At 43.3% G+C, this 15,385-nt stretch overlaps 1 protein-coding gene across 2 annotated transcripts in view; it reads right to left on the minus strand.

Moving 5' to 3' along the window:
• The window catches only part of LOC5513873 (dynein axonemal heavy chain 5), a 77,139-nt gene that overhangs the window by 7,459 nt on the left and 54,295 nt on the right, over window positions 1–15,385 (minus strand). For both annotated transcript variants that reach the window (XM_048721435.1, XM_048721434.1), the window contains exons 74-87: window positions 13,722–13,938; window positions 12,845–13,135; window positions 11,681–11,848; window positions 11,166–11,431; window positions 10,927–11,056; window positions 10,630–10,773; window positions 7,431–7,481; window positions 7,010–7,165; window positions 6,141–6,323; window positions 5,375–5,618; window positions 4,455–4,641; window positions 4,233–4,351; window positions 3,033–3,154; window positions 178–363 (exon numbers count right to left, since the gene is read on the minus strand). In XM_048721435.1, coding sequence (XP_048577392.1) covers window positions 178–363; window positions 3,033–3,154; window positions 4,233–4,351; window positions 4,455–4,641; window positions 5,375–5,618; window positions 6,141–6,323; window positions 7,010–7,165; window positions 7,431–7,481; window positions 10,630–10,773; window positions 10,927–11,056; window positions 11,166–11,431; window positions 11,681–11,848; window positions 12,845–13,135; window positions 13,722–13,938 — 2,464 coding nt within the window. The remainder of the gene's footprint in view (window positions 1–177; window positions 364–3,032; window positions 3,155–4,232; window positions 4,352–4,454; window positions 4,642–5,374; window positions 5,619–6,140; window positions 6,324–7,009; window positions 7,166–7,430; window positions 7,482–10,629; window positions 10,774–10,926; window positions 11,057–11,165; window positions 11,432–11,680; window positions 11,849–12,844; window positions 13,136–13,721; window positions 13,939–15,385) is intronic.

Here is a 15,385-nt window from a genome sequence, read left to right on the forward strand (position 1 = left end):
GTTTAAGGATTTATATATGTCATGTGTAATATGGCTTAGTAGACAAATGTAATGAGGGGAACCTTGTGAAAATTATGTCACAATAACGTCATTCCTTCTCCCACACGGATTCCAAGTTTCGAATGAAGCCCTCGGTGTACAGCGTATGACAACATAGTGACATCAGAGTGAACTTACTGCCTTGCCAATGGACTCAGTGATGTATCTTCGAGCCTGGTTAAGTGTCCGGTCCGGACACCATGACCTGATGAGCAGAAGCTTGCGGAAGGTGTCAAGGGAACCATGGTAACCATCAGGGATGGGCTCATCCTCAGGAGCGTCCGAGTCGAACCAGGCCTTCCATGCCTTGTCATTATGCGAGATCTGGGAATTAAAAAGTCCATGTCATAATCATATAAACACAACCATCGCCGCAACAGTCACCATCACCACCACCTCCATCACAATCATCACCACCATCACCATCACCATCAATACCACTTGTCATTATGCGAGATCTGGGAATCGCGGGCAAAAAGGCCATGTCATAATCATATAAACACAACCATCGCCGCAACCGTCACCACCGCTACCACCACCTCCATCACTACCACCATCACAATCATCACCACCACCTCCATCACTACCACCATCACAATCATCACCACCACCACCACCACCATCACAATCATCACCACCACCACCAGCACCATCATCACCACCACCACCACCATAACCATCATCACCACCACCACCAGCACCATCATCACCACCAGCACCACCACCATCACAATCATCACCACCACCACCACCAGCACCATCATCACCAGCACCATCATCACCACCACCACCATCATCACCACCACCACCACCACCATCACCATAACCATCATCACCACCACCACCATCACCATCAATACCACCACCACCACCATAACCATCATCACCACCACCACCAGCACCATCATCAACACCAGCATCACCACCATCACAATCATCACCACCACCACCACCAGCACCATCATCACCACCACCACCATCACCACCACCACCATCATCACCACCACCACCACCACCACCATCACCATAACCATCATCACCACCACCACCATCACCATCAATACCACTTGTCATTATGCGAGATCTGGGAATCGCGGGCAAAAAGGCCATGTCATAATCATATAAACACAACCATCGCCGCAACCGTCACCACCGCTACCACCACCTCCATCACTACCACCATCACAATCATCACCACCACCACCACCACCATCACAATCATCACCACAACCACCAGCACCATCATCACCACCACCACCACCATAACCATCATCACCACCACCACCACCATAACCATCATCACCACCACCACCAGCACCATCATCACCACCAGCACCACCACCATCACAATCATCACCACCACCACCACCAGCACCATCATCACCAGCACCATCATCACCACCACCACCATCATCACCAACACCACCACCACCATCACCATAACCATCATCACCACCACCACCATCACAATCAATACCACCACCACCATAACCATCATCACCACCACCACCAGCACCACCACCACCACCACCATCACCACCATCACAATCATCACCACCACCACCACCACCACCAACACCACCACCTCCATCACAATCATCACCACCACCACCACCACCACCATCACCAGCACCATCATCACCATCACCACCATCACCATCAATACCACTACTACTACCATCGCCAATACCCTGAACTTCATGATGACCACCAACATCAGTATCACCACCACCACCACCACGATCACCATAACCATCATCACCACCACCACCAGCACCATCCTCACCACCACCACCATCACCAGCACCATCATCACCACCACCACCATCACCATCAATACCACTACTACTACCATCGCCAATACCCTGAACTTCATGATGACCACCAACATCAGTATCACCATCAACATCATCACCTTTACGAACATCACTATCAACATCACCACAACACGATAACTGATTATGACACAAACAATCAGGCTGAAAGACATCATGGACACTACTATCTACTCCATCAATATTGTTTTATCATCTCCGCATTACCCAAACTCATTCCCAGAGCCCACGTACCTTTGTGGGCTTCGGTTTTACTGCGCGTGTCCAAACAAAATAGCGACCGGAAAGAACCAGAGTTGATCTGTTAAATTGATCGAACCAATTCGCGCTTGACGAATTAGGAAAAGTCGAAGATTTTACGCTAAATGAAATTCAATTCCAGACTTTGAAGCCAGTCATCGCTTATAGAGAGGATGGTTTTGGTGGATATGTTGCCAACCGGTAATGGTAAAGCATTTCTAATTCACGACGTGTTTGGATTCGCCTACGATTTGTTTGTGTCTCAAGGAGAGCGCAAATCCAGTTTAATTATTTTACTGATTTCTCCCTTGAATGCCTCAATGGAGGACAAGGTTGAAAGGCTTCGCTTACGCATTATTTCTGTGCCCAGGCATGTGAGGATTCCATCGCTTCACGGTGTAAATATTACATTTGCGCGACTCGAAGTAGTCGTGTTGTCTCTTGCCGAAGAGCCGACACATACCGCAGAAGTCTTTCAAAGAGTTATTCCGCCGAGAACATGATCGGCATATATATTACGACTACGCACGCTTCTACATTTCCCGTTATTTCCCATAGGCTTTCCACAGGGCCTCCCCCTATGTTGTAAGACCAAAAAAGCTACAATTGATTATTTTAAGGTACTTAAAGTTTGTAGCAGCAATAATAAAATTTGGTTCTAAATGTATTATATTTTCAAAACAGATCTTAATAGTAATGACAGAATGTGTGACAGGCGTTGTGAAGCTTTTCCATTGTTCTATTCACTTCCGTTTTATTTGCGCATGCTCACTGAAGCAAGCTCGAGAGCTAATGAGAATAGCCCTAGGAATTGATTATCCCAGAGCTGGGCTCTGGGAACGCGATTGCGCATTACCGCAGCACTGACATCATAATCTACAACATTCACCATAGTAACTAATAAACTTCATAGATTACCTGTCCTAGGATAGAGGTGAACTGCGGTAGTTTACTGAGTTCCACCAAGTTCAGCCAAGTCAAGTCTAGAATCCACTTCTTTGGTTTGGGCTCAACGGCATTTAGATCGAGAGCCGCTCCACCTAAGACAAATTACTGTCGCTCTCAGTATGATGGAGATGATATTAAGACAATGCTAATTACTGTCGCTCTTAATATGATGGAGATGATATAAAGACAATGCTGATTACTGTCGCTCTTAATATGATGGAGATGATATAAAGACAATGCTGATTACTGTCGCTCCCAGTATGATGGAGATGATATAAAGACAATGATGATTACTGTCGCTCCCAGTATGATGGAGATGATATAAAGACAACGCTGATTATTGTCGCTCTTAATATGATGGAGATGATATAAAGACAACGCTTATTACTGTCGCTCTCAGTTTTGAGATCTGCCATGTTTGGCTTGACCAATCATAGACCATAGCCTCCCTATGACTGATAATATCAATTGATTATCGATAATAAATTTGTCTGTGATTAGTTATATCGCTTGTGTGTCGATACAAAGCTTGTGTGTACTTGATTTTGCTGTTTAATTATTAATACTAAGCTTGTCTTTGATTGGTTATACTAATTGATTATCGATACTAAGCTTGTCTGTGATTGGTTGTGTAGTTTTGAATTTAGATACTAAGCTTGTCTGTGATTGGTTATGCTGTGGGTTGTCGATACTTAGCTTGTCTGTGATTGGTTATGCTGTGGGTTGTCGATACTAAGCTTGTCTGTGATTGGTTATGCTGTGGGTTGTCGATACTAAGCTTGTCTGTGATTTGTTATGCTGTTTGATTGTCGATACTAAGCTTGTCTGTGATTTGTTATGCTGTTTGATTGTCGATACTAAGCTTGTCTGTGATTTGTTATGCTGTTTGATTGTCGATACTAAGCTTATCTGTGATTGGTTATGCTGTGGGTTGTCGATACTAAGCTTGTCTGTGATTGGTTATGCTGTGGGTTGTCGATACTAAGCTTGTCTGTGATTGGTTATGCTGTGGGTTGTCGATACTAAGCTTGTCTGTGATTGGTTATGCTGTTTGATTGTCGATACTAAGCTTGTCTGTGATTGGTTTTGCTGTGGGTTGTCGATACTAAGCTTGTCTGTGATTGGTTATGCTGTGGGTTGTCGATACTAAGCTTGTCTGTGATTGGTTACCTTTGATCAGGACCTGAAACTCTTCGTGCTTGATCTTCTTCTCTTGGAGGTCGATCTTTAGGGTCAACAGAAGAGTGAAAAGAAACTTATGCTCCTCGTAGAAACCGCGAGTTGTGTATCTATGGCAACAACAATATATAAGAACCAGCAATAATATCAAGATAACAACAGTGTCAACATCATCATCAACAACATTTAGAAGGGAACGCTTATGTTATCTACCTGAAAACCTCAAAGGTGAGGTAGTCAATGATGTTCTGAATTCGTTTGGCGGGGATCGGAGACTTTTGTGATCGCGCCATGGAAATGTCAAAGACGCCGAGGAACTGTTTGAGTGACGTCTGGTACATGACGTTTACATAAGACATCTCGACGATTAGGAAATACAGGATGCTTCCACGATTAGCGACTATAAAATAAGACACTCAATAAATGTCAAGATCACTGAACGAAAACTGAAAAACCAATAGGAAATTAGATCAAACATATCAAAGAGTAAAATTGGCCATGAAGTTTATCAAATCTGATATCGACGTTCTTTATGTTTATGCGTTTTTCTTAAAAGGAGGGATTCTCATTTCCAGATTGCAATACCTTGATTTTGATTGGATCAGTAAATAACCCATGTTTAGTTTAACTACCAGTATGTGAATATGCATTATAGCCGCCTAAAAGTTTAACAAAGTTTGACTCTCACTGTCACAAAAAAGGCCACCAAAACAGAACAACATGGTAAGGGTGGGGTGTTCCCTTTAAACAACTCTCTCACAGCTCAGCCACATGATGCACTTAAAGCCGCATTGTCACCAGTTTTCTTCCGGTCGATTGCGTAACATTCACCGATGATTTTTAATGGAAAACGCGAAAAATGTATCAAAATATGAAAGCAGTGCGTCAATTGGAAGTGTTTTTGAGGATGTGATTGATTATTTAAGGCGGATGGCCTATTGAAAAGCGCGGATTCTCATAGATTCTTTTGTCTTTTAACGGTTGAGGTTTCCGTCGGCCCTGCGGAAGTAAACTGGTGACAATGCGGCTTTAACTCAGCATGCTCTAGACACAGGCATCCCGCCCAATCAAACGATACAACATCCCTACGAACACAGGTATCCCAACACTCTTACAAATACTCCGTCACGTACCTGGCCTATACTCCTCCCTGGCGGTGTTAATCTTGAGTTCTGTCTCCGCGGCAACGATTAGTTTCTCGCTGACCTCCTCGGAGGTAGCCTTTGTGCTGCTGAGCACTTCAATAAGTGACTCGTCCTCTACTAGGGATCCCTGTGTGCTCGTCAGGCGGTACAGAAGGTTATCTTCAAGGTCCTTCATACGCCTTTTGTTGGCTGTCACTTCCTCCATCAGCTTAGTACGCTCTGCTTCAAGCTCCTATGTACAACAACAGGAAGTACGGTCAACACTTATATTGGCGAACAGTGCGACCATTCGATACCGCGAGTTTCATAGCCTTCTAACTAGCCCTGCTAAAGTTCTAAAAGTGTGATTTAGACAGATTTTAACTCGAGTAGTGGAGTGTTAATCAGCCTACGACCCAGCTACGATGCTCGGCTTCGAAAGTCCTAGTAAGACATGTCGTAGATAAGTCGCATATGATTAAATCGTGCTGTCTGATCGGCTTTAAAAGATTTGATTTAAACATTTGACCGAGTCTCCCGAGTGCAGATATTAACAAGTTTAAAAATGCAGCGCCAGCGCCGATTTTGTTTTAATTGCAATGAATCGAGTTGATTGTTTCATATTCATTTGCATGTATTTGCATTGAATACGGCTCATGGATAATACGACGTTTGAACTTAGCCTTACAAAGCAGAATTTCAAAATGGACGGGAAGATGGACAGGAATGGAACGGTGAAAAACACGGACAGACTGACACGGACAAACGGACAAACCTGTTTCTCCGTCAAGATGACACGCCCTAGGAGCTGATCTTCCAGGCCTTTCATGGTAACCGTGAAGTCAATTATGGAGGTCCGGGCACTAATCTCAGGAGTGTAGGAGGGGTTACCAAGCTTGGTGGTAATGTACAACCGGAAACCATCCATGACGTCAACTTCCTTGTCTCCTACCTTGACCTACGAACAATGGAGTTTAGGTTAGCCAATTCCAATATCAATAGTTATATATGTATTCGATACTTATTATACGTGTTCATATTTATGGATATACCTATGCTTTCATCCACGTCAATTATGTGTGCTCATGTCAAGCTTGGCATGTTTGCAAGCATTTTTCGCTTAAAGACATGAAGTCTAACTGCGATTCAATATTCAGTGAGAGTTTGCAAAACACGACTATTTGGCTATTTTGATTTATTTCTTAACGTTTAAGATAACCTGCACGATTTTGCCTGATCAAATGTTGTCGCCACAGTAATACCGCTTTTGTCTCCCTGCACATTAAAGCCGCATTGTCACCAGTTTACTTTCGGAGTTTCGATGGAAACCTCAACCGTTAAGACAAAAGAATCTATTAGAATCCAAGATATTAGACAAGCCATCCGCTCTAAATTATCAATCACATCCTCAAAGAAACTTTAAATAGACACAGTGCTTTCAATATTTTGAAATATGTTTCGCGTTTTACGTTAAAAATCATCTGAGATTGTTACGTAATCGACCGGAAGTAAACTGGCGGATTTAATAATGATTTCCTTTTTTATGCTTTCTGCATACTTTATGGATATATCTGTAAGTTTTGCCCGATTAAATAAGGTTGCCACAGTAATACCAATGTCAGTACGATTATCATTTAAATGTACCTTGTAAGTTTTGCCCGATTTGATGAAGTTCTTCTCAAGAATGTTGTCCAAAGCTGGATCAAGCTCCTCGCCCACGTCTTCAATGATCAGCGGTCTTCCCAGCGAGAGCGCGTCCTCCATGTGGTTTCGGAAATACTTGTGATTCAGTGATGTAATCTGTTGAAAACAGGCGCCTTGTTAGGAATAAAACAGAGAATTTATGGTGGGGAGCCTTGTCAGTCACACTTTTATGTGCTAAAATCTCGAAATAATTATCTAAAAACGTTTCTAAAAAAGTTTAATACTTCATTTATCAAATTCAACCGAAAATTTCGCACTAGCTACCGTAAATCAGCCGATGGAAATGGATGCTTTTTCACATTTGGTACTTTGCAAGGATGACAAAATGGCGGCTGACAGATTCTGTTTAAGTGGTACTAACCTGGAGTTCATTGGGCTGTTCTTTGGTCCTTATCCAAGCTTTTCCTTGACCCTGGGACGGAAAGGCAAACACCAGTCAGAAAAAGAAGATACATCTGCGAATTGGATGAGCAGTTACAAGGGAAAGGTCCGGCTAGATAGGGGGCCTCGGCTGGGTAGACAGAGGAGTGTTAATTTTCCGCCAACACACGGGCTTCAAAGCGTAGCCAGGATTTTTAACAGGAGGGGGGGGGGGGGGGGGGCAAAAGGCCCTTTCAAGGCATTTTCTCCTGTATTTTAGATAATGCCTCATACACCTGCTTTATTTTTGGTTGATAGAAGGGGGGGGGGCCCTCAAGGCCACCTCCCTGGCTACGCCCTTGGGCTTAAAAATGTGTTATATCAGAAACGATTCATCCCCTCTTAGAAGCTAATTTTGTGAAGGTACAATTAATGATTGGCGGGATACACTTCTCTTCTCCTGTGAGGCTATGGCCGGTGTTAAATGAACGGATATAAACACAAAGTGTAATCATTGTTTGAAGTAATCTTAACATTTTCATTTTTTTCAAGGTACATGGCATAGCATTGTTAGTCCAAGCTCTCTATTTGTCTCTTTTGATATTACGGTAAACATTTGACGAAAAACATACAAATAAAAAATAAAAACCATAACTTGTCGAAAAAAGGTGTTCAATTTTTTATTTATGTTTATATTTTGCACTTCCTCTCTCCGATATAAAGATAATTTGTGTTTTTGAAAAATCTCCGTTTCAACCGTAACAAGATGAAAAAGTTTACCGCAGTACCCCGTGTCAATAAAGACAGAAAGAGAGTAAAGCATTGTGGGACTACATTGTGGGTCGAGGTAATGTAATTGTAATAATCTTTGCCTGTGCAAGCGGCAAATGTGAAACGGTCATCACTGTATTTCTCTGTTATCGCCGGACAATATTTATCGTCTCCTCCTAAATATGAGGACCTATCTGTACCTATCGGTTTAGAACTGATACTTGACGCTCGCCGCTTGCGCGGACAAAGTTCTTCGAGAAATGTGTTTACTACTCAAGGAGGGCTTAGGACTGGAGACTGCATGCTCATTCCACGCTGTCATGTTTGTACTACCTTAAGCAAATCAGGTCTATTACCAACTATAAATCAACACAAGGTTAAAAATGTATGTTGTATACCTCTGTGAAACACAAAAATTGCGCTGACGTTTTGAGCACCTGTTAGCATCCATAGTTCATAACGTAATAACCGTTGAAATGAAGGTTCGATATATATTTATTTAAGATATTTAAAGATTGGCCTAGCACTAATATGCAGTGATGTAATAACGGATGCAGTGACGCAATGACTAATAGTGACATAATAACAAGTGCAGTGACGCAATAACGGGTGCAGTGACGTAATAAAATGCGCAATGACGTAATTGCAAGGGCAGTGATGTAATCACAAGTGCAGTGATGCAATATCAAGTGCAGTGACGTAATGATGTGTACAGTGACGTAATAACAAGTGCAATGACGTAATGATGGGTGCAGTGACGTAATAACGGGTGCAGTGACGTAATAACGGGTGCAGTGATATTCTACATGCGTGAATAAACATAACAAAGACAAAATTAACCCTGAGATGTCGCTCCTTGGCAATAATCCAGGACTTTCCTTGGCCCTGCCACGGCGAGAAACAGTAAACATCAGCATGCAAAAACAACAAAACGATAACACATGTGCAATATGACAACTGGTGCGATGTGATTATAGTGGTAAACAATTAAGGTGTTAGGAATAGTTATTTTCAAGGGATTTTCAAGGAATCGATCTTTCATCAAAATATGTCAAATAATCCTTTGCGTAACCTAGCATATTAATATCACCGGCAGCTAAACATAAATCTTGAACCAATTGTTTGCAATTTTATACACACTTAAAAAGAACCTTTTGAAAAAAATCACTCGCTAGATTATCTAGAAAGCTGAGAAATACAAATTATCCACTAGATCAGTAAAATATAAAACCGCTTTCAAATTTCCAGGATGTTCTCTTACCCTTATTTGTTTCTAAACTATAATTTACTTTTATCAGAAGTATTGCAGTTAGTTTATAGAGGAGTTGGTAATTATGTCAATTTACCACATTATTACTTACAGTTACTTGTCTACGTCTACGTTACTTTAAGCATTTTACTTTACATTGGATATTAATTATAATAAATCACGACTCGTTTGAGAAAACATTTGAAATAAATAATTGGTACAATACTTTTTTGAAACATTGGGGGTGGGGTGGGGGTGGCTAGATGGATAATAAACAGGTTATACATAAACAGGTTATACAGGTTATACAAATAGGGATTGGTGTCCACACACATGATTCAACGGGGATGAATGCTAAGGGGGGACTTAATGTCCACACACATGATTCAACGGGGATGAATGCTAAGGGGGGACTTAATGTCCACACACATGATTCAACGGGGATGAATGCTAAGGGGGGACTTAATGTCCACACACACGATTCAACGGGGATGAATGCTAAGGGGGGATTTGCGGTCGATTTTTACACATCAGACTCAACAGGGGTGTTTCGATAGCATATGATGAGGGAGTACGAGAAAACATTTCCAAATCAGAGTCAACGGAGGTCTCTAAATAGGCAATGATGGGCGATGCGGGCAGAGAAAGTTTTTCCATGTCCACTCATCGGAGCCAAGATGGAGTATCTGGATGGATAGGCAGACCTATGTGGGGAGGGCAAAAATGTGTCCCGGGCGAGTGGGCTTCCTGTGGATCACTGACTAGGGGGTATCCTGATTGATAGGCAGACCTATGTGGGGAGGAATAAAAATGTGTCCCGGGCGAGTGGGCTACCTGTGGATCGATGAGTAGGGGGTATCTGGATTAATAAGCAGACTTATGTTGGGAGGGAAAAAAATGTGTCCCGGGCTAGTGGGCTACCTGTGGATCGATGAGTAGTGGGTATCTGGATGGATAGGGATACTTATGTGGGGAGGGATAAAAATTTGTCCCGGGCGGGTGGGCTACCTGTGGATCAATGAGAAGTGGGTATCTGGATGGATAGGCAGACTTATGTGGGGAGAGGTAAAAATGTGTCCCGGGCGAGTGGGCTACCTGTGGATCAATGAGTACGGAGTATCTGGATGGATATGTAGACTTAGGAGGGTAGGGGTTAGGGTGTCCCGGACGAGTGGGCTACCTGTGGATCAATGAGTAGCGGGTATCTGGAGGCCTTGGTGACGATGATTCCGTTCTGTATGGACAGCTCGTCGTTGGGCAGGCCCTGCAGATTCCACTCGCCGATGGTGGCAGCGTCCGTCAACATGTTGGTCAGGTTGATGTCCTGAGAGGAAACGACCAAAATAATTAAGTAAGTACTGAAAATATAGAGGCTGTTTGACAGGTGAGTTCGTATTTCCCGGTCCTCCCAGTATACAGTTCTCCCATAAGTCTCTCTACACAATGATTACGTAGAATAATATGTAGAGAGCATTACCTCAGAGAAGGGAATCTTCGCTTTGCGCATGTCCTTTTTCCACGTACTCTGGAGCAAGTTACGGAATTCCTGGTTGAACGGACCCGAATATGACAGGAACCCTGTGGCGAGCAGAACGTCACCTACCAGCCTGCAGACAGAAAGGTCAGTGGTTAGCACATGGTGAAGTATAACGTTTTCATCAACAGTCGTGCACAGAGGCTGTTTTCCAGGATAACCTATTTGCACTACTAATTTACCTCTGAATTTGCTGATCAAATTTCTTACTCTGTTCCGTCCAGCGGATTTTCTCACCACCCAAGCCGTCAATCAAAGCCGTGGCGTTCGCCATCTTGCGCCTGCAAGCCTCGGCATCATCGACCAGCGTCTGTTTGTCGCGCATGGCCTGGTCGTACTTGGCCTGCACTGCATCAAGCTCTTTCTGTTTCTCGTCTAGCTGCGCCTGCGCTACATTAAGTTCTGTGGTCGCTTTGTTAAGACGGGCTTCCTGGATAACCAAGTTTGCCTGCGGGGGAAGGGAGGAAAAGATGTTATAGTAACATTCATTTCGTCTAAAATGATTGCAATGTCGATACGTCTTATAATGACTGACTTCATATTTTGTTAGTGTGTTCCACGCTTAAGTAAAATTAACTTGTCGTTAAGTGTGTCATGTCGTTATGTGTGTATACCAGGTTAAGTGAGTTTACCTTGACGTAACGTGGGAACCAGGCATAAGTAAGTTGACCTTAAGCGTGTACCAGGCTTAGTTTACCTTGAGTGGCAAGACCTCCTTGTTGATCCCATAGAAGATAGCCATAGCGCGTGTCCAGGAAGCGAGTCCAGCCACGTCACCACACACTTTCTTGGCGTTCTCCATGGTATAATCCTCCATCTCAAGATACGGAGCCAGCAGCTCAACAGTCTCTTCATTAATAGTGTCCTACGGTATGGAGAAACTATGTCACGCAATGCTGTCACACAATATTAGTCACATAATTCCTGTCACGCAATAACAGTCACACAACAGTATCGTTGTTAATGGTGTCCTGAGGTATGGAGAAACTATGTCACGCAATGCTGTCACACAATATTAGTCACATAATTCCTGTCACGCAATAACAGTCACACAACAGTATCGTTGTTAATGGTGTCCTACGGTATGGAGAAACTATGTCACGCAATGCTGTCACACAATATTAGTCACATAATTCCTGTCACGCAATAACAGTCACACAACAGTATCGTTGTTAATGGTGTCCTGAGGTATGGAAAAACTATGTCACGCAATGCTGTCACACAACATTAGTCACATAATTCCTGTCACGCAATAACAGTCACACAACTGAATCGTTGTTAATGGTGTCCTGAGGTATGGAAAAACTATGTCACGCAATGCTGTCACACAACATAAGTCACAAAATTCCCGTCACGCAATAACAGTCACACAACAGTATCGTCGTTAATAGTGTCCTTAGGTATGGAGAAAATAGGTCACGCAATGCTGTCACGCAATATTAGTCACATAATTCCCGTCACGCAATAACAGTCACTCAACAGTATCGTCGTTAATAGTGTCATGAGGTATAAAACAACTATGTCACGCAATGCAGTCAAACAATATTAGTCACATAATTCCCGTCACGCAATAACAGTCACACACAGCATCGTCGTTAATAGTGGTGTGGAGAAACTATGTCACGCAATTCTGTCTCCCAACAGTCACATTATTCCACTATCAGAGTCAGCAAAATCAGCCACACAGCATCTCTATACTTCTAAGTATTTCTCTCACAACATAACCAGACGCAAAACATTTACACAAGACTTTCTTCAATTACAGAATCGATTTTTTTTCGTCACAAAAATCTTAACAAGCTTTTTCACACAATTTCATTGTAAAAAGAAACATAAAAAAAACGGTCGCAGTCAGGATTACCTTGGGGAAGTTAAGCAGCGTTGTGAGGAATCCTCCCTGAGACATGACTTTAAGGGACTCGCCCCATGATGGTTTGACACACGGCCGATCCGGGTCCTGTTGGACTGGGTCTATCTTCTTCATGAACAACAGAAGCACACAGTCCATGATGCGCATGATCAGATGGGGAGGCTTGGCGAGCTTTCGCACGGTGGAGATGTGCGCTGGCTTGATGGTCTGCAATGCCGCCTCGGCTTCTTCTAAGGCTGGCTTAGCCGCCTCTAGTTTGCCCTCAGCGATTTGTTTGTCTTCCTAGAAGGATAACCCAAGTATAGTAAGTTGATTTCCACGATGCATTTATGAGTTTGTTATTTTCTAGAGAGATTCGCAGACACAAAGACAAGCACAAATTTAAGCCGCATTGTCACCAGTTTACTTCCGGAGGTCCGACGGATACCTCAACCATTTAAAGACAAAAGAATTAAAATCCGAGATATTAAACAGGCCATCCGCTCTAAATTATCAATCACATCCTCAAAGAAACTTCCAATAAACAAAATGCTTTCAATATTTTGAATTATTTTTCGCGTTTTCCGTTAAAAATCATCGGAGATTGTTACGCAATCGACCGGAAGTAAACTGGTGACAATGCGGCTTTAACATGTCGTCGTTGTTATTAGTATCTATGTACACTGTAGCACCGCGGATCATGGTGGCCCCTGGGTACTCCCCCTAAAAAGTCACTATCCTTAGGTTGTAAAATTTGCCAAAGTGCTATCCTAAGTAGTCTTGAGATGGTTGCAGACAAGTCCCCCATCCCCATCCCCTTCCCGGGCCAGCGGCCTGTTACGGCCCTGAATTGTGACCGGGTATTCTGAAATCTAGTTAGTGAACTCACAGCGATCTCGTCCACAATGGCCTGCGCCTTGTCTTTCACTTTCTGTACTTGACTCTTGACCTTCTCGGCGGCCGTAGCGCTAACGGTGACTTCTTGCAGCACAACGTCTGCCTTCCTAGAGGCCACCGCCAGCTCTTTCTCCTTGATAACCAGCTCTTCAGACAACTTGGCAACCGACTCGGTCGCCTCCACCAGCTTAGCCAGACCTGTGTTCATTCTAGAGAAAAGTATTTATTTAGTGGCTTCATTTGCATGTTTTTCCCAGGATTTTTCATGTGGACGACATTAAAATTCATCAGGTACTCCATTAATATTCATGGTTCAATAGTATGCTCAATCATAGTGAGGTGATACCCACCTAGTAGCGTGTAAATCATGGGGGATTCACCCACCTAGTAGCGTGTAAATCATAGGGGTAATACCCACCTAGTAGCGCGTAAATCATAGCGGTAATACCCACCTAGTAGCGTGTAAATCATAGCGGTAATACCCACCTAGTAGCGTGTAAATCATGGGCGTATTACCCACCTAGTAGCGTGTAAATCCTAGGGGTAATACCCACCTAGTAGCGTGTAAATCATAGCGGTGATACCCACCTAGTAGCGTGTAAATCATAGGGGTAATACCCACCTAGTAGCGTGTAAATCCTAGGGGTAATACCCACCTAGTAGCGTGTAAATCATAGCGGTAATACCCACCTAGTAGCGTGTAAATCATAGGGGTAATACCCACCTAGTAGCGTGTAAATCATAGCGGTGATACCCACCTAGTAGCGTGTAAATAATAGCGGTAATACCCACCTAGTAGCGTGTAAATCATAGGGGTAATACCCACCTAGTAGCGTGTAAATCATAGCGGTAATACCCACCTAGTAGCGTGTAAATCATAGGGGTAAAACCCACCTAGTAGCGTGTAAATCATATCGGTAAAACCCACCTAGTAGCGTGTAAATCATAGCGGTAATACCCACCTAGTAGCGTGTAAATCATAGCGGTAATACCCACCTAGTAGCGTGTAAATCATAGGCGTGTCACCCACCTAGTGGCGTGTAAATCATGGGGGATTTACCCACCTAGTAGCGTGTAAATCATAGGGGTAATACCCACCTAGTAGCGTGTAAATCATAGGGGTAATACCCACCTAGTAGCGTGTAAATCATAGTGGCAATACCCACCTAGTAGCGTGTAAATCATGGGGGATTTACCCACCTAGTAGCGTGTAAATCATAGGGGTAATACCCACCTAGTAGCGTGTAAATCATAGGGGTAATACCCACCTAGTAGCGTGTAAATCATAGGGGTAATACCCACCTAGTAGCGTGTAAATCATAGGGGTAATACCCACCTAGTAGCATGTAAATCATAGGGGTAATACCCACCTAGTAGCGTGTAAATCATAGGGGTAATACCCACCTAGCAGCGCGTAAATCATAGGGGTAATACCCACCTAGTAGCGTGTAAATCATAGCGGTAATACCCACCTAGTAGCGTGTAAATCATAGGGGTAATACCCACCTAGTAGCGTGTAAATCATAGGGGTAATACCCACCTAGTAGCGTGTAAATCATAGGGGTAATACCCACCTAGTAGCGTGTAAATCATAGGGGTAATACCCACCTAGTAGCGCGTAAATCATAGGCGTAATACCCACCTAGTAGCGTGTAA

Source organism: Nematostella vectensis, chromosome 14 (assembly GCF_932526225.1).
Source record: "Nematostella vectensis chromosome 14, jaNemVect1.1, whole genome shotgun sequence".
NCBI classification, from domain to species: Eukaryota; Metazoa; Cnidaria; class Anthozoa; order Actiniaria; family Edwardsiidae; genus Nematostella; species Nematostella vectensis.